General features: G+C 42.6%; 1 protein-coding gene across 4 annotated transcripts in view; it reads left to right on the forward strand.

Moving 5' to 3' along the window:
• The window catches only part of WAPL (WAPL cohesin release factor), a 54,588-nt gene extending 47,660 nt beyond the window's left edge, over positions 1-6,928 (forward strand). For all 4 annotated transcript variants that reach the window (XM_079975574.1, XM_079975575.1, XM_079975576.1 and 1 more), the window contains exons 16-19: positions 1,322-1,529; positions 2,227-2,315; positions 3,356-3,451; positions 4,463-6,928. In XM_079975574.1, the coding sequence (XP_079831700.1) occupies positions 1,322-1,529; positions 2,227-2,315; positions 3,356-3,451; positions 4,463-4,528 (459 nt within the window). In that variant the 3' untranslated portion in view covers positions 4,529-6,928. The remainder of the gene's footprint in view (positions 1-1,321; positions 1,530-2,226; positions 2,316-3,355; positions 3,452-4,462) is intronic.
• The last annotated feature ends 20,700 nt before the right edge of the window (positions 6,929-27,628 follow it).

The raw sequence follows: 27,628 nt of genomic DNA on the forward strand, positions 1-27,628 counted from the left end.
TATTTTACCTTTGAACAAGGTGTTCCCCTTAGTTGCTGTTGCCAATAATAATTGATTAATTTGCGGAGGATCAAATTTTGTAGAGCTTTGAGTCAAACATAGTTGTGAACATTTGGCTTGCCTCTTGAATTATTTCTTCATTAGATAAGAGATTATATTTGTTCTTCACTTGCATTACATTTTTCACTGGGCACTACATGCAGCATGAATTGAAAACTCGTATGTTAATCTCCTGCTGAATAAGGTATATTCTCTGTCTCGGTTGTGTTTGGCTGTTCTTGCCATAGGCATTAGGACTTAGTTTATTATTATGCTTCACACCAACTGTTGGTGTACTGTGCTGCAATCCTTCAGTTCCTTTACGAAATATTATTATTGGCATTTTTATCCTGCTCCTCAGCCAAAAAAAGGTCCTGGAGGAGCTTACAAATACCATTGAGGAGGCAGATACTGACCTCGGGCTTAGAATCAGAAAGGAAAAGGCACTGAGAGAAAGTGGTGGTGGGGAACTCAGGCACTTATTCTGACTTATAGAGATCTTGTAGTGAACTGTAGCAATGGGGGGGGGGGGGAGAGAACCAGGAGAGCCAATGGAGAGCTCCTGTAGTCCCATCTCTCTTGCAGCCTGATGGAATGCCTGCTGATGACAGTTGACGGAGGAGCCTGATGGCATGTAGTCATTTATAAGAGCTGTTAGAGAGTACCTTCTCTGCTTCTACAGCCTGAGATTTCGATGCCTACGCACAGTGTTAGAAACGGCGATATGAAAGCTAGGAGCTAAATGGCACCTTAAACCTAGGTTATGGGCACCGCAACGGAGTGTCTAGGCATGCTTTTTGTATAGCAAGAATACAAAGCTGAAAATGAATGAACTGCAGCTAAAATCTTACACTCGTTTTCCACATAATCTAGTTCTCATCTGAAGATTGCAAAAAACAAAACCATACTTCCCCTGCCCACTCTGCTAATATTCTTGAGAGGGCCCCTTCTCCAGTCTTCAGAGAGTAGCTGGAAGTGGGGAGGCAGAAAAAGGTTCTCCTTTCCTTCCAGCAGTGGCTGTTTTAATCTGAATTCTTGGGCGCAGTACTGCACCCAGAGCTCAGAAGCTGCTCTCATTAATGAAATTCCCTGTCGCAAAGCGCACTTAGAACAATGGGAGTTTCGAACACTGCCTATGGATGACAGGATGAAACATTCAGTACAAAAGCGAATGCTAATTTAAGCAAGGGAAGGCACACAGATGAGATGCTCCCTGCTGCCAGTTAAGTCGCATGTAGCATTTGGGTTCATGACTCATCATCTCTGGAATTTTCCCTCTCAGTTGTTCCTTGAGCGTGAGCGAGCAGCGCAGCTGGCAGAGAGCCAGACGGATGAACTGATTAAGGAAGCTCCTGCTGCACAACATGACAAGAGTGGGGAGTGGCAGGAGACGAGCGGAGAGATCCAGTGGGTTACTACAGAAAAGCCTGAGAACGCAGAGGAGAAAGATAAGAAAGAAGAAGATGAAGAAGAACTTGATCTTAATAAAGGTAGGTCCAGGTTCCTGGGGAAATCAGCAAAGGAAAGAAGTGCTAAATTAAAAAATGTCAGAGCTGCAGTTTTAGAATCCTCTTTCTTTCCCTTTTAAAGCAACTGGGACTCTTGTCCTAGTTAATCTCTTCCCAAAAATGCAGTGGTATTAAGGTTCAAAGTACTTTCCTGATTCTTACAAGCCTCACTTCAGCTTCTTTTGCTGAAGATTGTTACCATTACAAAATACAAAAAGCTGCTCCTTGACATATTGTCATAGTAAACGTTAATATTCCCTTTTTACTAATACTTCTATTTAATTTTGGCCCATTTATTCTGGCTCAAACATTGCATCAGTTGATCCTTTCTTAAACATTGTTATTCAGCACTCTTCTCTGTAATCATTCCCTTCCCTTCCTTTTATGGTTTCCACCTGAACATCTAATTTATCACACTGCCCTGCGTCTGCAAGGGGAATAAACTTAACTATGTTTACTGGGATGAGATGAGGGTATTGGTCTGGGCAACAGTGGCATTCCACAAAATCACAGTATCCACAGTTAGAAATGTTGACATTCTTGGGTACAGAATTATGCTCTGTGTGCATGTGCACATACACATAGAACACATAGAAGTAGCTGTTTTATAAGTATGTGGGCAAAGTGACATTAAAATATAGTTTGGTTATACTTCTAATATTATTGTTTTTACTTGCAGCCCTTCAGCATGCTGGGAAGCACATGGAGGATTGCATTGTGGCCTCGTACACAGCATTGCTTCTGGGATGCCTTTGCCAGGAGAGTCCAGTAAGAAAACTTTTCTGCATGGTTACTAGATGGGTCTATAAGGCTGGGTAAAAGAGACTGTCTTGAAACCATGAAATGGATCTTGGGAACAGGCATTTTACAATTTAAACTTCAGTTGTTAACATTTTTCAACTACTTCATATGCTTCAAGCTGTCTCAAAATGCAGTTTCCATAAGGGGCAAAACTATCTGTCAACCCAGCTTTGGGTTACATTGCATTGTCAATTAAAGTGCAAAAGTTTTATGCTTTTCAGTGTGTTAGTCTAATGGAAATTCAGTCATACTTTCAGCAGAACTCTCAGTAATAAGCAGGCTCCTACATGCTGAGCCAGCTCCTTGCTCTATTAGCCTAGTATACTAGCTCTATTAGCTCTGAATAACAACAGATCTCCAATGTATTTGCCAGTCCCATTGCTTACGATGCTTGGGATTAAATGGAGTACCTTCTGCATTCGAAGAATGTGCTCTCTCACTAACCGGTTCCCCTCCCTGAGGATATATTACACATTCAACTGGAATGAGTGTCTAGGACATGCTTGTAAATAACCATAGATGACAAAACAACATTACCAAATCTTGAAGGGACATTCTTCAGAGAATGGGAATAACTAATCCTGTGGGTGGTTCTTTATATATGCTTGATATTCTCTCCTTTTTATTTTCCTGTGTGTTGTATAGTTACCAGCTATAACATTATTTCAGTTGTTGTGTGCAACTGGAAATGGGCAAGAAGGGGCTCAGGGTTTTCAATTAAGACTCGGGGTTTGCTTCCAACTTTCACGAAACGTTGAGATTTGTGACTTGGAAGCTCTTGTGTTTTAGTGAAAAACTGTCAACTACAAAAGGTTTGGTAGCATTGTTGTGTCAAGGCATTGTAGGAAATGCAGATAGGTTTCTGACATCGTGCCCCTACTACAAGAAAGATGTATGTCGAGCAGGAAAAGAGAATAAATGTGCGGGTTGGTTACTGTAGCGTCGTGTTGGGAAGTCGATTTAATTGCCTTGTCAGAAACTTCCTAATTCTTCATTTATTTCCTTAGATCAATGTGACTACTGTGAGGACATACTTGCCTGAAGGGGATTTCTCAATCATGACAGAAATGCTGAAAAAGTTTCTCAGTTTCATGAACCTTACTGTAAGTAGTATATTACAGTTGCTTATTTGTCTGGTGTTTCAGATCAGAATGCTTGAGATGACTTATACCAGTATGCGTGTCATCTTATGGAAGGGTAGGCAAGCTTGTTGAGTGTGTGTGTGTGTGTTTTACTAGGAACTCCGGCGGTACACCACTCAGAGCCAGGTGCAAAAAATGGGTTTGCGAGATGTACCTGCACAGAGCACCTCTGAGGATATATGCTTGCAGTGCCAGAACTGAGCTCACAATCCTTTGGTGCAAAAATCCTGATTCTCCTCTCCAATGTTTATTATTATTATTATTATTATTATTATTATTATTATTATTAAGTTTCATCAGCCTAATTGAGAAGCCTTTTCATTGATATGGAAAAGTTTGCTGATCAACTGTAAATAACCCAGTAATGTACCAGTCGATATCATCCCGTCTTCTACAAGCCCTGATGTAATAGAAGGGCAGGCATAGGAAGATAATCTGGAGTGACAGCTCCTTGTTATTTCTCTCTCTGGTGGGGCAGTTTTCCACTTGTCAAGGAACTGTAACCCCTGTCCCACCCACCCCACTTAATGGGGTTAACAGTGAGCAGGTTAAGTGACTTATCCTCTTCCATCTGTCCAAATGACACCACTAGACTTGCCTCTATTGTAGTCTGTGAAGCAGTCAAATCCCACCCCCCAAAAAAACCACCTAAGATCACCCTCAACCAAATCAGCTGTGGCAGCTGCAGCAAATCTCTCTGGTGTTGCAAGATTGTTTTTGCAAATTTATTTAAATAACAGCAGATGTTAAATGATGGCTTCTTCTAAGGCTGAGACATTATAAATTACAGACCACTGTTTGTAAATAGACCGCTTTGCTTGTAAATGGGGAACTGCTGCTACTTAGGTTGATGTAACATAGCATTCCAGACTGTGACCTGCTGTCAAATAATCCTTAAATTAGGTGGGAAAATGCATCTTAAATGTTTAATAAACGCCCCGTGTTTCCCTCCACACCTCCTTTCCTTCCCAGTGTGCTGTTGGGACAACAGGCCAGAAAACTATCTCTAGAGTGATTGAATACTTGGAACACTGCTAGAAACTTGAGTCTTGCCGCAGGCACTTGAATGCTGGAGCTCTACCCCTTCGATAAAGGAAGGAAGTCGTGAAAGGAGTCCTCGAGGAAGCACCACCAAGAGCATTCATCAGTCTCATTCGTGTTTGAATTTTTAAGGCTACCTGGTCTCTTCACCATACACTCGGCATTTTCCGAGAGACAGTTCACCACCACATCAATCTGCAACTATCAAAAATTAGGGGGGAAATATCTGAGGAAAGTAAATCAAGAATTCATTATGTTTATAATAATGCAGTGCAGTATTTAAATATATTTGGCAGGGTTTACTCTCCCTCTTTATTTTTCTGGCTTTGTTTGTGACAACTTTAAAGGGGAAAACTTGCTGCTGGTAGTGCAACTGCTGTTTACTGTTGAGCCACTGTTTTTCATGCCAGCCAGGTGCAAAGGCAGCTTTAGCTACTGAGGTATCAAAAATCTTCTAATAAAGATGCTCTGGGCAGCAGCATTGCTCTGATTTGAGTTTAATTTGCTCTTGCTTTTTAAAGAGATTATTCCAAAATCATAAGAAATAGAAAAATTTTAAATACTTTTTGTGATTTTAACTACTGTCTATATTTAAAATGTGTTGGAATCCAAAGAGGTTGAGGCTTGGATAGTTTATTTTTTATACTGTTTTGATTGAAAATTGGGTTGTTGGAAACTACTTCTCAGTTCTTAAAATTGTCGTGGCCTACGTACTGTAAACTGATTGACCATAACACTTCATAGCTCTAAGAGAGGCATGCAGGAAGAAGAAGAAGAAATAATAATCCCCTCCCAGCTGGTGGCTGTCTGTGTTTCTTTGAAATGCAGTAATTGTAAAGCACCCTGTTTAAAAAGGACAATGTGAAAAAAATGTTCAATGCCAGGGGAGTTTACACTTCATGATGCACAAAAAAGAAAGGAAAAGAAGTTGTTGATTTTAGTTTCAAGGAAGAAATGTGGAGCTAAAACACCAGTGGGGATTAATGTTTCCAGTTGACATAATCTTTCTATTTCTTCTCTAGTATGGCGCAGGTAAATGCATACAATACAAAGCCTTAAATAGCTGAATATAGTGAAGATTTTGTTCAGTATGGGGTTCTAGTTCACAGCAAAGGATTGTGTTGAGACTTTAATGAACAAAAATCCCTGCTAAATACTTTTGTAAAAGAGGTTTTGGACATTAGTGACTTCTTGCACTCATTGTTCCGATGGACAGAATTGCTCATGGTTTTTATTAAGCTGGTCTTGAATTATTCACAAAATGTTTTGAGACATTTGCATCACAGACACTTTCCACATTACCTGTGTAGCTAGTTGCATCATGTTACTTCATTGAATTTGTAAAACTTGAAGCCATAAAAATATTAGTTCTGTGTATAATGAGGGGTGGGAGAAATAACAGAAAATCTAACCTGCTTTTTAGATCTTGTGTTATCTCCATGTATAAACTTACAAACTTGTGCTTTTGTATCAGTGCCAGCTGTAAAATTTTTACATACAGTGGCTGCCTTCTATGTCTTCCTATTTTTGATAATGCAGATTGTTGGGAATTTGGTAAGGAAGTGACTGATTAGAAGCAAAATCCTATATTGGTCCTGCTTTTTTATTTTTATTTTCCTTAACATCTTAATTAAGCAAACTACCCCCCTACAATGTACCAGTGTAACTTAGAAAGAAAAATGCTGAGGTTATGTTTTCCCTTGGATAGAGCTTCCTTATGAGAGGAAGAGCAACTTAGTAAAGCTGTACTTGTAAATTATTTCTGAGATGCAGGATTTACTGGATATATTTTTTGGCATTTAGTTTTAACAACTTAGAGCAATGGCTTTCATTTTTAGTTGGATTTCATATAGATTTAAGTTAGGCTTTTTTTCTGTATGCGCAATGACGGGGGATGATTTTAAAATAGATGCAGTGATGAGGTGGAATCAGGAGCCACACTTCTCTGTTACACTGGTAATGACCTGGATCGGAATTGGTTAAACTCGTTGTGTTGAGCATTTCTTAATTAGCAAGCACTGAAACATGCAGACTGTTTGGTTTTTGGAGAGAGGGTCAGGAAACCATCCTGCAAGCTGCAGTGTGTTTTCTTGTTTTAAACCTCATCAAGCTCTGCATTAAATGGGTACTTGAGGCCAACCTTCAAATTTAAAAGTTTTAAAGTAACTTTTTTTCCACTGTAAATATATATGTAAATAAGCGCAATTGGAAACTAGAACAGTAGAGTACTTTTCTGAATCCAATCCTATTTTTATTTTATACAGTATTTCTCAGCTGTGATATTTGGAGCAAAAGCCAACGGCAGGAATAATAGTTTGTACCAGTTTCATGAAGTATGTTTTTTGGTTTTTGTAAATAATTTTAACTCGAATAAAAATTGCTACTTTCAATACATAACATACATGTAATGAGCATAGTTTCTTGCTATTGGAGACTCTACCCATGACCTTTAATGTGAAACAGCAAATGGTATGGCTGCCATCTTGAAATTATTCAAACTATGATGCAGTAAAATGAGTGCCATTCTGTGATCAGAAAATGAACTTGGCCTGGGTTGTCTGCTAAACATTTTATCATTTGGTAATTGCTGCAGATCAAACTGTTATTAAAAGAACAACTACCCAGGATAGATTAAAGATTGACAAGAGTGCTTCCACATAGCTGTTTGTGGCAGTATCACCATGGTGTCTGTGTTGTGCTTCCACAATCAATATCAGAGAATCCTATGTTATTGTCCACTTCTCTTATAATTGGAGTGTCATTGGTAAAAGAGTATTTCTCGTTGGGGTGCTAAAGATTAGATCGGAGCTTTCCAAACTGCATGTCGCCACACATTAGTGTGACAGCTAGTGTTTAGGTGTGCCGTGCAATATGTGCCCATATCTCTTATATGGAGTTAGTTTAACCTCTGGTTTGCTAGTAGTAAAAGTGAATTACTGTGTTGCGAAATGATGCCTGTCTTAAAAGTGTGTCACCAACATGAAAAGTTTGGAAAGCTCTGGATTAGATAGTGGGCCATTTGCTTCATAAGTACTAACATTTTAATAAGAGTCAGTTATCTTTTTCAGCCAGTAGCACCCATCTGGTAGCCAACACATGCTTTTGGGCTTCAAAAAGGTATCCATGCCAATTATGCAGTAATTAGTTATGGATAACTTGAATGATAAAAACAAGTAGCTCTGCTGGAGGTAAGTATTGAGGTCGCTCCACATGCATTGTATATGCAACTGCTAGAAACTGCTTTCACCGGAAACCTAAGATGAATTGACCTGTGTGTTAAACCCAATTTCTTCTATCATCTCATGGTATGCTGTTAGTATGTTCATGTACATTCAAGTTTATTTGTAAATCTCTGAGAATTGAGTGGCTAATGAATGAAAGTATGCAACATTTCAATTTGCATGCTAGTATTAAATTTGTTCTATCGAAATAAGGCTTTTAAAAATCTTGTTTAGATTTAGTGTTAGTTACCAATAGCAAAGAACAACCACTCTTGCATTAGCATCAATTTAAATATATATAACTTTTTCATATTTAGGCTTTAGGTTTATATGATAGCTCAGTCAGTAGAGCATGAGACTCCTAATCTCAGGGTCATAGGTTAGTGTGTAATATTCCTGCATTGTAAAGGGTTGGACTAAATTACCCTCTTGGTCCCTTCCAAGTCTACAGTTCTATGGTATTATTATCTAGCTTTGTCTACCATCGTTTTCATATGCATTAATGGGCTGGTCATTGCTGAATTGAAGTGGCTATTTCAGATGTTAGATCCTAGATCCTATCTCCCATCCACCCTAGCAAGCATAGCCAATGGTCTGGGATGAACTGTCAGGCCAAAAGTTCCCCACTGCTGTTGTATTGAAGCGGAAGATTGTCTGACATTTAGTTGTGGCCATTGAGGCCTCTGAGACTCAAATCGAAATAACCAGGAGCGCTATGGAATGCAGTTGTACATGGTACAAAGTATACACACTTGGCATTGCTACAGACTAGCTCACACTGATGCTCTACATATGATGGGCTAGCCATATGCAATTTCAGCAGACGAGTAATTTGCTCAAGAACAAAAAATACACTTACGGTATTTCCCTTCTTTTACCCCACCGAAGAAAAATCCTATGCACATAGCACCCTGGTACTTACAGCTGCCACGAAAAGCAAGACACTAGTGGCTTATTCATCTTTATGTCAAAATATGTAGATTTCAAGTTGTTCATTGCCTAAAATTGAGATCAAGTTTAATTCATGGCAGGGGCCTAATGAAAAACTTTGGTTGAACTGCCCAATTCAAGGCTTAATTTAAACAAAAGGTCCTAGTTCATTTCAGTGAAACATTAACACTAATTTATACACACCTGTCTAGAAAATGGCCCCAAACAAGCTGACTGGAAAGCCCTTTTTAACTAAAGAGCAAGGCCAGGTCAAAACTTACTTGCCGGTAACACTGCAGTTTTGGTTCAAGTTAAGATTCCTGCTTATGCAAGCTGCCAGGGGTTGGACACACATGGTGAGAGAAGCTGTTTTTTATCTGCATGATAAATTAATGTGTTTGTGCTAATGCCTTAATAATGGCTTATTTCTGGAAGCACTTCTGGTACTGTAGATCTGCTCTTCAGAGTAATAATGAGGTGTAATCATGCAGTCTTGAAATTAGCTTATATAATGGCTCCTTCTGTACAAGGGCCTGATAGATTTATATCAACCTACCCTGTGATGCACAGATAAGAGTGAATGGTTAATAATTATTTGCACCTGCAAGGTAAAGGATATCCGTCCCTGAGATAGGTAAAATCTTTTTCTGGACATACTACCGGTGTTGGGTTGAAATAGTAATACTTCACCACAGAGCAGCACACACAGAGCTCTGGTTAGATCCACAATGAGCACTTCCCTTGAAAGAACAGAGCTCTACCAGCGTCTATGGATATCCGTATTACCCCATGCAGTGCCCTTAGGTGTTGCCAAGAAAGTAGGTGAAGGCTTCACAACAAGGTTCTCCTATAATGGAGACAATGGGAGAGGTTGCGGTGGAATGAAAGTTTGTTGCTTTTATTTTTAAAAAAACACAGCTTTGGTGAACAAAGCCCATCTAAAGCCATTTGCAACAATAAAAAGACATACACACAGACACCACTATTACAAAAACTCAAAAATAAAGGCTTGTCACCCAGGGAAGAGAGGCAAAATTTGCACCTTGAACTTCTTGACTCACAGCAGTGTTGTGCAATGGCTCCTAAATATATGAAATCGAAATTATTTTTCCCTTGAGCAGTGAAATGTTGGCTTTCCATTTTTACTTGGACTTCTAACAGAAATTATTACACTTGGGACTCCAAGTGGTTTTCACATCCTCTGTTCCTTCGTCTCTTAATGCACAATGATTATTTCTGAAAATATGCTGACAGCGACACAGCGTTGAGAAGGCAAGTATAAGCACTTCCAGAAAATCCACTTAACTGGAACAATGTCTAGGAAACGCCACCTTCAGCAGTTATGAAGGACCTTTATTATCTTAATAGAATAAAAGCAAGTAGCTTCTCTAATTCATTTCTGATTTTCTTTGAAAACATACTCTTGCTACCCCAAATTTCTAGAAGGCGAAGGCTTGATGTGGCAACAGTATATTTGGGAAGTGTGTCTCAAATGTAGTAAGCCATTTGAGGAGAATAACACATTTGAAGATGAGTTGGAGAAGAGTGTACTGCTGTCTTGTAACAAGAGGAGAATGTACAATGGGGAAAAAGTATTTGATTCCCTCCTAAATTTGCCCGTTTGCCCTCTGACGAAGAAACGACCAGTCCATAATTTTAATGGTAGGTTTATTGTAGCTGTGAGAGACAGAATAGCAACAGGAAAACCCCCAGAAACCCAGAAGACAAGAAATTGCTTGCAAAAACGTGAAAAGATGCATATACTTTTTTGAAGATTTCTTTTAAAAATGCAGACGTGGACATGAAGCATACCAAATTGAAGGCAAGAAACATGTAGAACTGAAATGGATATATTTGCCCATCCTTAACCTGTACCTGTAAATTATTTCAGTGATTAATTTATTTACTACCTTTTAGACCAGGGATGGAGAATCTGTGGTCCTCTAGTTGAAGCTGGACTCTCCACGCCTAAAGGCCTCAGCCAGATGAGTTGATGGGAACTGCACTCTAAACAACAGTAAGCGTTGGCAGGTTTCCTCCACTCTACTCCATATACTCAAAACAGTAATCCGGATTTAATCTTTTAAAAATACAATTTGTGTAATTGCACCCAGGACATGCCACGAAAACCCTTGTTTTGCTGACAAACATGGAAGAACGTTGAGCTAATGATGGTCATGATCACATTTAACAACATAAGAACACCTTGCCTGAGTCAGAGATCCATTTAATTTTGTTTGTTTCTAAAAGCAGTAACTAACAGCACTAACCTATACATGTTTGGCATGGAGTAAACTCCATTGCGTCTATGTTTATATAAAACATAGTCTGCATAATATAATAAACTCTTTGAAGGGGTTTAATAATAAAAATATAACAATATTCAATGCAATTTCCTTCCAATGGCGGTGTACACTGTACCTTTACAGCACATTTGAAACACATTATTTCAAAGAATTCCAGGCACTGTAGTTTTCCCCCTCACAGTTACAATTCCCAGCATCCCTTAAACTACAGGATTATTTGAGGGGTAAAGTGTGTGTCAGAGATATAAAGAGAAAATGCAGCTGAGTGGTGTACAAGCGCCAAGAGTTAAGAAAAGCTTAAGTAAAGATGTGTTTAAAAGAGGCTTTTAAAATGCCATCACTATCTCCATCTCAGAAATTCACTCCCTGGTAGATGTGTATAAGACTGGCCTAGTTTGGGCCTGGGGAGCTTTTAAGCAGGGCATGCTAGCAACATGCCCTTTTGTCCGCTTTCTCACATCTGCATGTCAGTTATACAGCCTGTATGTGGTGACAGCTGTTGACAAGGCCAGGAACGGGGAACCTGGTGTGGTTGGACTTCAATGTCCATTAGCCCCAAAGAGCATAGCCAATTGTTGGCAAATATGCAATATCTGGAATGCCCACAGGCTCCCCACCCTTGTGATAGAGCTATCCTTAAATTTGTATAGACCCTTATTTCTGGCCATCAAAGGTAGGCCATCTGAATCACAGAATTATAGAGCTGGAAGGGACCCTAAGGATCATCTAGTCCAACCCCCTTTACCTGTCTCTTGTGATAGGTTAATTGTGCATTGTATAATGGGGATGCTTAAGCTAATTAACCGGGAAGGGATTGCAGTGAAGGCCGGAAGAGAAGGTTGTGCGTTCTGGGGGGAAACCCACCATTTTTGAAAAAAATATACACATTGTCTATTTTCTCCACATTACATTACACTTCATTGGATGGCAGGCACTCAAAGACTTTTTTTTTAAAAAAAAACCCTGCCTTTTAACCCTTTGATTAAATTTTAAATAACTCTGCATATCGCCTGAACTCTAGTGAAGAGTTAAGCTAACATAAAGCCAGGCATGTGCAAAGTCTGTTTTGGGGGCCTAATCTGGCCCACCAGTTGGTTAAATCCGGCCCCTGTGGCGGTTCATTTCCTGGGGTAAAACCCCTCAACAACTTCAACCCTAAAAAAACCTCAATTTTGGTCAGACACCACTGCGTAAGTGATAGAAAGAGACAGATGTCTTTGCAACTTCATGGATGATTAAGAAAGGCTGCAATCCTATGCACACATAACTGGGAGTAAACTCCATTGAATTCAAGGGGACTTCTGAGTGGACACGTGCAGGATCCTACTGTTACTGTCCACTTAACTCATGCTGCTTTAAGGCTCTTAGTAAAATATACAGGGTTTGTACAGCTTCTGCCTTTTCCCCTGAAGCAGACATGCACCAGCAGCTTGTCGTCATTACAAACCTTTAATTACGCTGCAAACAATGTGAACATTTTGTCACTGGCTTAAGGCTGAGACCCACCCAGTGACTTCACTGTCATCTTGCTTTACAGGCTAAGGTAAGGAAGCTGCTCCCTAGGTGTTCTGAAGACAATGCTTCTGATGCCCAGGTGCAAGCATGCCTGTACATCTCTATTGAGAAGTCCAATTTAATTAAATGGGGCTCACCCTTAAGTAACAACGGAAGCCTAACAGTGTCTACTCGGAAGGAAGTCCTGGTGAAGTCAATGGGGCTCCCTTCCAGCAGACTAGGGTCAGGACTGGACTGCAAACCTAACGGGTTGATAAAATCGCACTTTAGCAGCGCAATCCTAACGCAGTACGATCCACTGTCGACTGGGGCTCCCTCCCTAGTGCTTTTACTACCCCAAGCTTAATCCTACTTGTACGACACCGCCCATGCACATAATATAAACACGGAAGAGAGAGGAGTCGCTCCCCGAACGAGCGTGTCTTGTCTATCCAGAAAGCAACCGCCTCCTTTTCAAGTCAAACTTCGATTTTTTTTGCCCCCCCCCTTCCAAAAAACAAAAACAACCCTCTATGTTTGCACACTGATGCAGATCAGGGGTTTTTGACGGGGCGGAGAAGGCTGCAGCCGAAGTCCTGCGCGCTTGTCTAGGCATAAGCACCTCTCCTTGCGAGGTGTTTTTGCAAGGGGTTGTGGGGCAGAGATCCACTCCGCCGCAGCAGGTCCCTGCCATGCAGGATCAGTTTGGTGATCCTGGGAAGGCAGCGGGAGGCGATCGGCTTCCGTCGCTTCCGGGTGGCGTCGTAGGAGCCTGGCTTGCCGCTTCTCTCCCCGGCGCGCCGGCGCCGACCTCCTGCACCAGCTCGCTCAGCATGGAGATGTAGATCTTGGCCATCTGCAAGGTCTCCGCCTTGGAGAGCTTCCGCTCGCCTCGCAGCGCGGGCACGACGCTCCGCAGACGGTCGAAGGCCACGTTGAGCACCAGCATGCGCCTCCTTTCGCGGGCGTTGGCGGCCAAGCGCCGCCGCTGCCGGATCAACGCCCCGCCAGGAGGCTCGCCAAGGCGTCTCCAAGCACCTAGCGCTTTCTTGTGCGCCGCCGCGGGCGCCCCGTCCAGGCGGCGGGCGGCGCTCAACGTTGCCCTGACGTGATCGCGGCAGCCGGATCTACCGAGGAGCTGCTGATCGGGTACAGTCCAGACAGCAAGTGCCGGCTGCGAAGAGTTCGCCTGCTGCTGAGCCGACGCCCTTCCTCCTTCCCTCCCCTCCTTGGGCCAAGAGGCAGGGAGTCTCAACGGGCTGGCGGTTTCAAAACCGGCCCACCCTAGTAGGGGCTGCTGTTGAGAGCGGAGCTCTTTCATTTTAGCTCCGATTGGGAGATCTGGATGCCTCTCTAGATTTGCAAGCACACCCTCCCACTTCCTTTTTTTCCTCCGGGGAGAGCACGTGCGAATGAGCAAGTCAAAGGCAGGGAGGTTGGTTTGTTTATATTGCTGAGCTTGGGGCGCAGGGGGAGGACAAGACACGCGAGGCAGATCACTGGGGGAAAGGGAGGAGGCTTGCAAACAAAACCCACGGGGGTTTCAAAGCGAAACCGTGACAACTTTTGTCACTTTCAAAGGAAAATAAAGAAAGAGGAGGAGGAGATTGGGGTGGAGGGAGTCTGTTAAGGGAGTTCATTCAATTTGGATTAGTCTCTCTCGAGTGATCCTCTGAAGTGTGGCATCAGGAATCAAAGAGGCGTTAATCCTCTAATCTAAAATGTAATTAGATCCTTCCACATGGAAGGATCGCATGCAGTTTTGAGTTTGAAACAGGAACAGGGTTGTTTTTTGTTTTTTAAAAAGCTTTGGAAGGAAAGGACAATAGCCATTTAGTCGTTTTATTATTTCCATTTACTATCTGGAGATCTTGAAGTGGTTTGCAATAAATTAAAAGTACCACAGATGCACACAAGGACAAAGTACAATAAAAACAACGTTGGGTGATTTACAAGGAGAGAGAAAATTACAAATACATAAGCTATCACTAGATCCATAAACACAATATACATAGAAATCAAGTCGGAGAGCACTGCAGGGCAGCAGAATGCAAAATCCCAACCTGCATAAAACACAGTTAATGCAATGCGTACCCAGTCTAACCCTCATAATCCACTCCCCACAATGACTACAATCTTTCACTACCACATACGTTAGCAACCAACCACTCATGCTCCACAATATTACAACCAATGTGCAAAGGATCACTGCCAAACATACATATAAGATACCTGCCCCATCTCTGATATGCTAATGGACAAGTGCAGTGAATACTGTGTGGAACTAAGACCTGGGAGACAGGATTCAAATTTTCGCTTGCTGCCTTCCGGCCTAACCCACCTCACAGGGTTGTTGTGGGGATTAAACGAGGAAGGAGAGTGCCATGCGCATGACCTTCAACTCCTTAGAGAAAAGGCGGGATATAAATGCAATAAATCGATAATTATCCTGTCTCTCACCTGGGAAGGTCTTGCTACTACAACCAGAGCAGGCTTTTCACCCGTGTGTTTTTAAAACTACTTCCAGTCCCAAAATAATTGTACCATGCCCGGCACTGCACAATCCCACCTCTGGGTAAATATTCATTCAGCTCTGGTAGAAACAAATGTCAGTCTCAGCAGCCATGGTGGCCCTGAGGGTCACAGCAAACTCCATTTGTCATTACCTTGCAGCTGTGGAACACTTCTCAGCGGAAAATTTCCTGCTTTCATTAATTCTGTTAAATGATCTAAAATGGAGGGGTTTGGGGCCTAGATCTTGCAAACAAATGAGGTAAGTAAAGACTCTGTCCTGACTGCCTGCTCCCAAAGCTGCACTGTATGAATGTCACACAGGAGAGCCATGATTTGAAACACCAACATTTTTTATTTACACTTAAAAGCATGGTTCGGGTGTCCGTGACACCCTCAAGTGCTGTTGCCTTGCTTGCTTGGATTAGAAACCTGTCATTTTTGCCTAGCTGGAATGAGGCGTACTATACAATGAAATACCTTCAAGAAAACACTCATGATTTTTATTAACATTTAAGGCTACCACAGTCAAATGTGGCAGGAAAACACTGCTGTGGATTAGCATTTCCTAAGCATTATGCTATTTTAGGACTGTGCAAAACACACACAAGTTTAAGATGCTCATCTGCAAATCTTATTACGTTCCATAGGTGCTGGAAAGAAAATACGGGACAGCAGCATTCTCTCTCTATACATCAGAAATAAAGTGGGAAATAGCATAGAATAGAAGGAACAAGGTCATGTGCCAAGTCCCATGCTTTGCCCCATCTGCTTTTTGCTGTGAAAGGTTCCTCACCCCTTGAAAGGTTCCTCACCCCTTGTGTAAAATGATAATAAAGAAGACACATTGTGTCAAGCATGGCTCCACAACTCCCTCATGTTGGGACAGTCAGGTTGCATCTCATACCACTCGTCTAACATCCCTGTTGCTGTGCTGCCCCTTCTGGCGTAAACTCGTTTATTTTTATTTTATTTTTTGCTCCACAGTGAACTAGGGTATGGGGGCGGGCAGGGACCAGGAGAAGAGAAGGTCAGGAGAAGCCCCAGTTGCCTTCCTCTTTCACAGTTGGGTTGCTAAGGAGACACAACCTCCATGTTGGAATAACAACAATTCCAACCTGCCCTCACAAGGCCTGCTCCACAGTATCTTGAGGTACTGGAATTCTGAGATGGCACAATGGAGTCTTCCATTTCAGACTGCGGGTGAATACTCGTCTGTAGTGAAAAACAAAACACATGGAAAACAAGAATGGCAAGGAGCAGACTAGGCTTGGAACTATTCTCCCCGCTAATACTGGCTGCTTTTTGCTTGCAGGGATTCCCAACCCCCTTCAGATAGCTTTAAAAACAGCATTCCTGCCACCACCACCCCTAAAGTTTGAAGTGGTCCAGCCACTCTCCTGAATGCTGCTATATGTGTAAAGCTGATATGAGGCAAAGTTTGAAGGTCTTGATGTGCCACGATCCTGCCACCACCTCAGCACTTATAACCCCTTCCCCAAATTAACCAGTGCTCCATGCTTGTCAGTTTTGGTTGTTTCTGTTCCCACCTCTCAAACACAGTTTTCTAGTATGCTGAAGAAGTTTAGGGTCCTGCACCTTTATAATAGTCATGTACATGAGGGGATTTCGAAGCCACGCCTGCTGAAATTACCTCCTCTACACAACTGTCAGAGGCGCAAGAGGCCTGTCTTCTTTCTAACTTAGCCCCCATAGATATTGCATTCAACCCAACCTTGTTGAATGTGTATCACCACTATCCAGCTCTAAAGTGAGTGCCCCCCCCAAACCTGAGTGTGCAACTTTCACATCACCATTTGCACGTGACCAGAGCCGGATTTAGGTTTGATGAGGCCCTAAGCTACTAAAGGTAATGGGGCCCTTTATGTCCAGCTGTCCTTTGTCACTGTTTTTTGAGTTGAATATATGCTATATGGTAATTTAAGGACCTAATAGGTATCTAAAGCCATTTGCACATGCAGAATGTAGGCACCCTATATACAGAAATGAGCAAACCAGTGATATTTTAGGGTGCAGGCTAGCAGGCGCGGGCCATTACTTACATAATAGGAGCCTACACAACACAAAACACTGTTGCTGTATGTAGGTTTTATTTTATTTGTTTTATCTTATTTTTGGAAATGTACATCCAGTTGTTTTTTTCCTTTTATTTTTTTTTTTGGGCCCCCAAGAGAGTGGGGCCCTAAGTTGTAGCTTGTTTAGCTTATACGTAAATCCGGCACTGCATGTGACAATGTATTTAAGATTTTCTCCTGCCTTCTGGCAGAACAGGCAACTCGGTCAGTCTGGAAAAGCAGTGGGAAGCACTCGCCCTTCTCTGGAGCAGAGTCACCTGTCTGGAGCATTAGCTATTAGGAAGGCTGCCTACATATAGCCCCATGGGCAAACATCCCATAGGCCTTTAGGCAGGTCTGGTCAATAGTTAGCGCTACCAGGCTACCCACAAGCCCTTTCCCCCACCCCACTGCTTGGCACGGGAAGAAAAAAGGAAGCCTTTGAAAGCCAGGATTCGGATTACTTGGGAAGTAAGCCGTGCTGAATATAGTAGAAAACCTAAGTAAACCCTGTCGAATTTGGGAGGACTGGTGGGAAGTACCTGAGCAAAAAGCCAAACCAGCTGGAATTCTCAGGACATTTCCAGGTAAAGAGATTTTATTTTCGTCTGTTGATGGGAAACCAAGAAAGAAGGGGCTTCTGTACATTCAATGAGTCCCTCTTCCATACAATTATTAAAGGTTTAGGAGTTTCATCCTCTTTGGCCTCTGGTCTGCTTGTTACACTTTTGCCTTGCTGCTTCTCCAGAAAATTTGAGCTGGAGTCCTAGGAATTTATAAGTGACTCTTGAGGGAGGGATTCGATTTGTGGCAAAAGGAGGATTCCCAAGGCAGCAGTGCCCCGCCCCCCCATGCAACAAGGGCAGAAGCAGCAGGGAGAAGTACCGTACTTAACCCTTCTCCCACCCACTATTTTTTGCTTTGCAATTTCTGGCTCAAAAACTAGGTTTCCTGATGAAATGGGGGAAAGGCAGCTGGGGTTGGAACAGGAGAACAGTTTCCGGTGTTATCGGAATATTCATTTGGCACCATTTGGCACCATTTGGCACCAGAAGCAGCTCTGATGAGCCCTTTTCAGTGCCTTTATTCTTTGACAATCTTCCTGTATTTGCATTTTGAATCCAAAGCAGCAGAAGTTTGTCACAATTGCAGAGAGATGTAAAAGAGCATTAAATTGGGGCTGTGGGGGAGGGCACACCCGTGTTTTCTTTCTCCTGTGGTTTGTTAAGAATGCCACAGCGCTACAGAGATCAGACATCTCTGCAGGGAGCCGGCATTAATGAAAGGTCATTCTGGGACCTGATTCCATATTAACCACTTTGAAAGGGTTTTGCTCTCTCTTGGATCGCTTTCAAACATCTATTAAAAATTAACAACTCAGCAGGATTAAAGTGCCTCCAAACCTCCCTTTGTAGGGGCATTTGACAAAAAAATGCAAGGCAGTGTGTTTGTGGGTGGGGAGGGACTGCAGAACTTGAGGCAATCCAGGTTACTTTTTAAGAAGTTTGGTAGGTTTTCTGAATGGTTGGACTGCAAGGGCACTCTTGCTTTTGGTTTTTGGTTTTCTGTACGGTTGGACTGCAAGGGTATTCTTGCTGTCCGTGGCGCCATCAGGGCAGAAGTCAAGGAGCCCCATTCAGCAGATTGAGTAGAAGGGCCCGTCAACACAGCAGGATTGGAGTGCCACTTTGGGGGGGAATTGAAGTCCTACATTGTTGTTGATTGTTGGCATCTGTCTATAGAGAGAGAATGGAGCGCATCTCTGGGGGTGAAGTCAAACCACTGCATTAGCTGCACTGAAGTGACCTCCCCAGGGTGCTGTGCCAGGGCAGTGTGTATGGAGGTTCTAGGCCTTGCTGGTGTGGTCCAAAGGAAAGCAGAGCAGTATATTTGGCATCAGCTTGGCTGCAGGAGTCTCTGAAACAAGGCATACAATGCGCCATCCAACCATCTTAGATTTGTGTAGGATTTATTCCTTAGCCTTTTTTATTCTCCTAAATCCATCCCACAAGGCAGCGGAGGTTTAGGATCAGAGTTTTCCTTTTCCTAGATGGGCTAACTTCCCAGGTTGATGAGCCCTCACTTCCCTCTTCAGCACCTTTAGAAACTGCCATGTTGAGTTAGACCCACTACTGGTATTACTGTATTTGCTCAATCTGCCAGAGCTTGTTTTTGCAAGCAGGGGAAGTCCCTAATTCACCAAGGGTTTGAGACCCATCAGCTACCCTTAGCTGGTTTAGCTGACCAGTCAAAGCTGTTCCTGGGGTGTGGCTGGTGTCACATGCTGGCAGCTTCTAGGAGCCACAGGTGAGAGCTGAGTGCAGGGTGGGGAGCGAAGGTGAACAAACTACCCTGGAAGGAGCACGACGTGTCTCCCACCAGAGGTACTACACCTCTCATAACACCATATGCCCCCCAGTCATATACTGTACCATCTAAAAAGCCCATTTTAATACCATTAACTTCAGAGTCTAAAATCGCCACCCAGCACCACTGTTTGCTGTATCAGACTAAGGTCCATTTTGCCTACTGTTTCAAACAGTCTGCTAGGAGCACACCAGCAAGACATAAAGGCTATGCCCTTTACTCACAGGTTTGTCTGCTGCATCTGGTGTTTGGTGGTATACTGCACTGGCATGTATAGATTCTCTCTCTCTCTCTTTTTGCCAAAAGTTATAGATAGTTCAGTATTCTATGGATCTAATGCTTTGTTGTTTTTAGTAAACAGCTAAAGTAGTAACTGAAGTAGTAACTTCCATATGCCACCTATTGCTGCTGCCTGTTGAGCTATAATGTATATATATATATTTCTCTCTCGTGCCTAGGCTGGAGTGTGTTTAGTATTTTTGCCTGGCTCAAAGGGGTCCTTGAACTCTGATCGTGCTGCTTGCTTGTCTGTCTGCCTGCAGGATAAATGTATATGAAAGTGTGTAGAAACCAGCTGACTGCATAAAATTCACATTGCTTCCTCCACCCACTGTTGCCTCTGGCCCCTCCCCCCACTTGCATGCAGCCTTCAGTTGGTTGCCGAGAAGGAAATTTGGCCCCCAGGCTGAAAAATGTTCTTTACTCCTAGATTATACAGAAGATCCAGCCAGTGTCAGATTGTAGTTGGAAGAGTCTTGCTGGGAGTACATGGCTTGGCACATACATTACTCTTCAAAGATGCTTAGAAAGTGCTTTGCCTTGCTTGAATCATGCCCTATTACTATACCTAAGAAGAGGTGGGAAGTCTGTGGGCAACATGCAGTCCTCCACCATCTTTTATGTGGGCCCCGGCATCTCCTGCATCATGTGGCATCTCTTTTTGCACCACCATGCATCTCTTTTGGGTCTCTTGCACTCTCTCCTCTCTGCCACTCCGAGCTGACTCCCCTGGCTCAGGCAATTGCCAACAACTGTGAGAGAAACAGTTGCCTTGCCCCAAAGTGGTTCTGCCCGCTTCCTCCCAGTCGGCTGCACATCCTCCATTTCAGGAAGTGTGGCCAGCTCAGATGCTGCGTCAGAAAGTCTCACGCCACTGCAAGCAGTCCCATGGGGCTCCCTCCCTACCCACAAAAAAACCCTGCGGTGCAGCTGAGCTACCATTTCAGAGGACTTTCTTGATTCTCATTGAAATGACCTAATCTAAAGGAAAGTTATTCAAAAGACTGTGCACAACCCCCCCACATTTAAAATGCACAGCGTTCCCCTAAAAGAATCATGGGAACTGTAGTTTACCTCCTATAGAGCCACAGTTCCCAGAACCCTTAACAGATTACCTCTGTTCATAGAATTGTATAGTTGGAAGGGACCCTTTAGATCACCCTCTGCAGCACAGGAATATGCATCTGTCCCATATGGGGATCAAACTTGCAACCTTGGCATTATCAGCAGCATGCTCTAACCAACTGAGCTATCCAGGTGCCTCTGAGGGGAAGCCATGCGCTTTAAATGTATAGTGCGCATGAGGGAGGTTTAACTGGTAATGGACGGGAGCAAAGGCAGTAATTGCGCATTTAGACTTTATTTGAATAAGGAATGTAGGTTGAGGGGTTGCCCCATAGAAAAGGTGGGTTTTGAGAAGGAATAAGAGGTGTTAACTGCTGGAGTTGAAGTATCGGGGCAGCAAGAAGGGCTGGAATAGATTAGGGCCTAGGAAACCAGGATTGCTGTTGCAAGTCAGTGTGGACCAGAATGGGGAACCTGTGGTCTTCCTGATGTTGGACCATAGCTCCCACTACCCCTGCCCACTGGCCATGTTGGCTGGGGCTGATGGGAGTTGGAGTCCAACAATGCCTGAAGTGCCACAGGTTCCGTGGGCAATGCTGAACCAGATGGACAGTGATCTGACTTAATACCCTATGTTCCTAAGGGAGAATGGGCTACAAATCGCCGATTAAGGGTTGTGGTGCTAAGGATATCCAGAGATACACAGTTACAGATAGAAGTGTGCATGCACACGAAAGCTCATACCTAGAACTAACTTAGTTGGACTTTAAGGTGCTACTGGAAGGAATTTTTTGTTCAGAGATACACAGACCATAAACATGCATGAAAAATTGAGCAGTAAATATATATATATATATAATTATTACAGTGATACCTCAGTTTACCAACAGTCCTGTTTACGAATGATTCAGTTTATGAACTCCGCAAAACCGGAAGTAGTGTTCTGGTTTGCAAACTTTACCTTAGTCTACGAATGGAATCCAAACAGTGGAAGGGCACTGGCAGTGGGAGGTCTCATTAGGGAAGGCACACCTCGGTTTAAGAACGGTTTCAGTTTAAGAACAGACTTCAGGAACGGATTAAGTTCGTAAACCAAGATACCACTGTACCACAAGGTACCACAGTGGCACAATAGTCATCTTCCAGCAGCATCCCGTTTCCATTCGATAAAGTACGTGTCACGAGGCAGTCTCTAAGGAGAGTGCATCACCGGCGGTATGGCAGGCATCAAAAGAACAGGCATTTTTTGAAGAGTTTTTTGGGGGTGGGGGGTGGGAAACGCTTCTCTGAGAAAGGCCTTGCCGTTTTCTTTTGCGACATCATGGGGTGCACCGCGGAGACGATCCAGACAGTTTTGAAAGATAGCCATGGAGTCTGAAATAAAGCACAGCACGTAGAAAGAATTCAGCAGGACCTTGGAATGATATTAATATCCATGCAGAAGCCAAGAGTATCTTTTTTTGAAAAAACAACCCAAGAAAACCACAACTTTCAATGCCATCTTTTCACCACTGAAGTGTTGTGACACCTCGTCTTTTTTTTAGGACAGACCTTTCAAAAGATATTTTTTCAAAGCATCACGAGCTGCTGTGATGTTATGCACATTGTTGTTATAATACTTCAGCATAATGGCAACGAAATAAGCATTGGTTTCATTTTCTTTAGCATTCCATGCACTTACATTAGAGCTTTTGTACTGAAGTGTCAGGGTGATACCCCCTACCCACACCCCAAGGCTATGCCTGCTTTCTACTTTCTACTTTCTACTTTCTAATTTCTAATAGGAATTGCTGCCAAAATGATTAAAACAGCAAAGTTGAATAATAGTTCTACTCATTTCTTCTTCTCCCCACAATTATCATTATACAAGTGGTGGGGAGTAGGGATGAGCCAGTTGGCCTCACTTCATCCTGCATATCCCCATCCCCATTCCTGGGGGATAAATAAAGGGGAATGTATTACTCTTCTGATATTGGGGAACTTGTTAACACAAGTTGGATAAGGATATAATCAGACAATATATCCTCTCCTGCATCCTTGAACATTCCCACAGATTTCACTGCTATCCACCTTCTAACAGTAGCCCCGTACTGCCATATGTACATAGAACTTCAGAGTCACTGCCAGGCCTGATGATGATGATGAACGAAACATGCCCACGCTCCTCTTCTGAAATGCCAGCACCTGAGCATCAAGTTGAATGACATGGCTTTTAAGGCCCCGTAGGTGGTATATGGGGCAAGCTGGTGGGTTAACCTGCCTCTTCTTTCAGCAGATGCCGAGAGGCTAATTCCTGGAGAGGCGTGAAGCAGAACTGGCGGCCACCTCACAGGCCTCCCTGTGCCTCTTGCCAAAGAAGCCATGGCAGTGCACATCCGCAGCTTTCAAATTAATCCCATTAGGTGCTCTGCAGGATGCCGCCCACACTTTGATTGATCCAGCTAGAGCTGTTTGCCAAGACCTTCCTGCTTCATGGTCCTGCGCACTCTTGATGGGAGGGTACAAGGTGTGAGGATGGGGGGGGGGTGAGGGAGACTACATGAACCAGAGCAAGCTCTCTAGCCAATTCATTGGCTTTCAGGAAAGATGGAGGTCAGAAGAAATACTTACTGGGCTGCAGGATCCCTGAGGAGTCCCGAAAAGTGACATGACCAAATCAGGTTCTTCAGGCTCTTGTTGGAGAGAAGTGAAAGGCTCTTTTTACGTAGCTGAACTCCCCCACCACTGTCTGTCCAAGACACAAATAAATACATATTTATGTAAATATATTTTAGTGTGGTGTGTGCATATAGCATATACATACACACATGTATACATACACACACCCTGCACACATATCAAAAGAATACAAGGAATCACTGGGATTTCCAGCCTGAGCGTGGATGGGAAGACAGAGTGTTTGTTCATTTGTTTCATTTCTACTCTGCCTTTCCTTCAAGGAGCTCAGAAGTTGGGGTATCAGGTGGGCTCGGCTTTGTTTTAGAAGGTGCCTTGTGGCCATTCTTTTCTGGTCAGAGGAAATTACCCAAAAAGGTTGAAGGGCAGTGGAAAGTCAAAAAGAAATGCTCAAATGTGGCAGGCTTGGTGTTCCTTCAAACTTTAAGAGTAGTAGCAAGTGCTGAACTAGCTATGGCGTGATGCCTTCCTGCTTTGTGCAGCCATGTTGTCCTCTGATCACATCAGAGAGGACTGGCTTAAGCCAGTTAAGCACCTCCATGAAAGACCCTCAAAGGAGACCATGACAGTGCAGGAACTACTGATTTTAATGGCCTTTTCCAAAGATTTGTGAAGTTGTGCCCCAGTAGCGGTTGTGTCTGGCCCCATAATAGCTTATGTTGCTATTTATGGACAGATATGGTGAGGGTTGTATACTGTGCCCTTTATGAGAAGAGAGTTTGCACCAAGCAGTGCTCAATTTCTTCACCTCTCCTCAATTGGACACCCAGGGTTATTTAAGTATCCGGCACTTGTCATCTCCCAGGTTATGGTGTGAAGGTAGATGAGGCCACCACCTGATTGATGCTAAGCAGGTCAGTGCCTAGACTGGGTGACTACTATTTGATGAGCACTTGATAACACCACCTTAGGTTCTGTGAAAACGTAAGGAAAATACCTGGCTTGATGTTTGCTTAAGGCAGCAATCCTAAGCATGTTTACTAGGAAGCAAGCCCCATGGAATGCAGCGTGACTTACATATGAGGAAACATGCATAGGATTTGTTGAATTCATCCTTCTGATGGTAGTTTAACTTTGTAGGGGCAGGAAGTAACTGAAGAAACTGAACTTGTTCTCTCTGAAAAGTTCCATCTGCACTTTTTGTCGCTAAATAGTTTGCCAGTATTTACTTTCTCTTGCGAAATAATTACTAGTACTTATCTTCTTTTAAAATAATGGTTCAAAATGATTCAATCATGTCTTCAAGATTTGTATGTGTGTCAGGTTTTCTTGGAAAATGGATGGTTATGGCTCTATTTTAGCAAATAACTATTACATTGAATAGTTAGCGAGAAGCGATTTTTCAGAGATCAAAAGCAAATAAGGAAACTTAGGTTTTCTTTGGAGCAAGTTGATTAAAGGAAATTGAGTGAATTACATTTTCTCTCAGAACAGTTGATTAGAATTTTATTTAAGAAAATATTGTTCGGATAAACATCTATAATCTTTTAATGTCTAAAAGTACTTTTCGAACCCTTACTATAAAACAAATGGAGATACTTTAAAACTAGAAAAGCACTTTTAAAGGGGAAGAGCTGTTGTGAACCACTGAGATCTATGGATGAAGGGTGGTATACCAATTTAATAAAATAAATACATACATAAACTCTGTGTACCACATTATAAATTGTAGGTGATGCTTCTTCTGTGAAAGAGGTGGTAAGAAATATTTGAAGAAAAACAAAATGTCTCCCTGTATTTTAAAGGAGGATAATTTTTGTAGGAAGACTTTTAACATCTTGTTTGGATAATACATTTATGTTGGCTTTTATCTGATGTTGTATGGGTTGCACATAATGAGAGTGGGAGTAATTACTTCATCTCAATGCATATGTATGTATTATGGCACCCATAAAAAGAATAGCAAGCTTGAAACATATTGGGCAATTATTTAAAGTCAGTTTTCTGTGGCACTGCTTTGATGTCTTCCTCCTGATTCCCCCCCCCCCAATGACTGGAGAGAAAGGTTGACAACAGAATGCAACCAGCAGAAGTCCGAGCTTTGTCTCTCCCTGGAAAAAAACAGCTGGCTTGGGGTGTGCATGTATGGATCAGAGATGGCCAATGTGGCACTCTCCAGATGTTGATGCACTCCAGTTTCCATAAGCCCCAGCCACCATGTCCAGTCCAGCAACCTCTGGAGGCCCCCTGTTGGTTATTTCTGGCCTAGGTGTTTCTCCGTTTCCTTGTGCTCAGCTTGTACATCTTTAAATAAGTCAATAGAAAAATAACTACAAGCCTCGAGTACTCTCTGCTTGCAAGGAAGGAGGAGCCATACTCTAGAATGCCCTACCACTTGGGGGAAGTTGTGGGGTCTAAGAAACATTAAGGTAGAGCTATTAAAGTTCCCTGCTTAAATCCTAGTGTACCTTCCATATAGTGGTACCATCAGGGCAGGAATTCAGGGCCTTGATCTTCTGCCCCAATTGGCAAAATGAGGAGGAAGGGACCCAATTTCAGCAGGTCTGGCTTGCCAAAGAACTCTCATGTTTCCATATTGAAGGGGTTTTGAGAGTTTGTAAAGATTTCTCTACTGCAGTGTTATTTCCTTGAATGTCAACGTAGTCTTCCAGCTCTCAGTGAGTGTGCAAAAATACTGTTTTCAGGGAGAGGTTTTCAAGTTATCACGCATGAGAACTCAATAGGAAGAAGAAAGGTTATTTGGATTTGAGAGAAAATGGTAGAAGATGGTAAAATGCTAGACAGTGCCATGGATGGTATTTTATACAACCTTTAATAAAATAGAGATTTTATTCCACTGCTGTATGCTTTTGCCTGCCTACAACCTTATTGACTTGGGGACAGAGCTGCTGTGATATCACAGAATGTCCACAAACCTCCTAATAAATCAAAAAGGTCAGGTAGCAATCATGTTGATCGAAATGCCACTTCTGTGTGGGAAGTGAAAGGCTAGTTTAGCTAGGGAAAAATTCATACAGGGCTTAAGGATGAGAGAAAGTGGGCTACTTCAGCAAGATGGGAAGAGATGCAAAAGGGAATGAAAAAAAAGGACTTGGGAAGTGGAAGTTGTAAGGCAAAGGAGATAAAAGGCAAAGTGGCTGCAAGAGGACAAAACAGATGATGTTCTTAGGAGTAGGAATCAGAGGAACATGTATGGGAGAAAAGGCAAGGAGTTGAGGAAAGAAGAGGAAAACTGTAAACAAGTGAGGCTATGATCAGTTGTCTGTTAGTGAGGGAAGACACAAGGGAGCCCTGGAGCCTGTGGAAAAACAAGTCAGGGAGGCAAAAGGAGATTAAATGTACTGTACTCATTTTCACTTGAAGCTAGTCAAATTTCCAGCAGCACATCTCAGGAAATCCTTTTATTTTTTCTTGTGGTGTCATTAAGAACAGCTGTATGAGAAACCTCTTCTAGATGTCTGTCTCCTTCACTTATCCTTTCTTTTGCTTGATGTTAATACTGTATTTTGCAGCTGGCAATGGCAAAATTTTTATCGGTGGTTGCAAGAACAAATGAGCCCTATATTCTAAACAAAATGCTTGATTAACCTGGAGGTAGGCTATATGAACTGTGTATTGATTTGTAATGCTTTGTTGGGTCTCTGGACCGTAATAAAGATTGTTGTTGTTGTTGTATTTCGCAGCACTAATAATACACTTTCAGAGAGGCCCAAACATCCTTAATATTTGTTAGTGCCCTCTAGGGGACAGAAGTAGAGTAGAACGTTATTTTCATCGTTCAGAAAAGAGAAAGTTAGAAGGGAGAATGAACGCAGCTCATAAGACACCCAAGTATTTTGCACAAGAAATATGCAACAAGGTTTACAAGCCAATAAAATGAATTATTCACTTGTCAGCATACATTTATGCCATGCTAATGGATATGCATGAATAAAAAGCTGGCTTGACATTACCGTTTTGTAAATAAATCCAAGGTTCTCTTACATTTTGATAGGCCATGAAAGTCATTAGCAATCATTTGCCTTCTCTCCTAGTAAGAATACTTGCATGGCAATTCTGTTTCATTCCAGCATACATATACCGTCTGCAACGGAAATCCAAGAACGCGCCAGGCTGTCTGCCTAGTGTTCTACTCATTTTTTTTTAAAAAAAACACCTATTGTTTATTTACTATTTATTAAATTTCTATGCCACCCTTCATCCAAAGATCCA

This window comes from Podarcis cretensis (assembly GCF_951804945.1).
Source record: "Podarcis cretensis genome assembly, chromosome: 5".
NCBI classification, from domain to species: domain Eukaryota; kingdom Metazoa; phylum Chordata; class Lepidosauria; order Squamata; family Lacertidae; genus Podarcis; species Podarcis cretensis.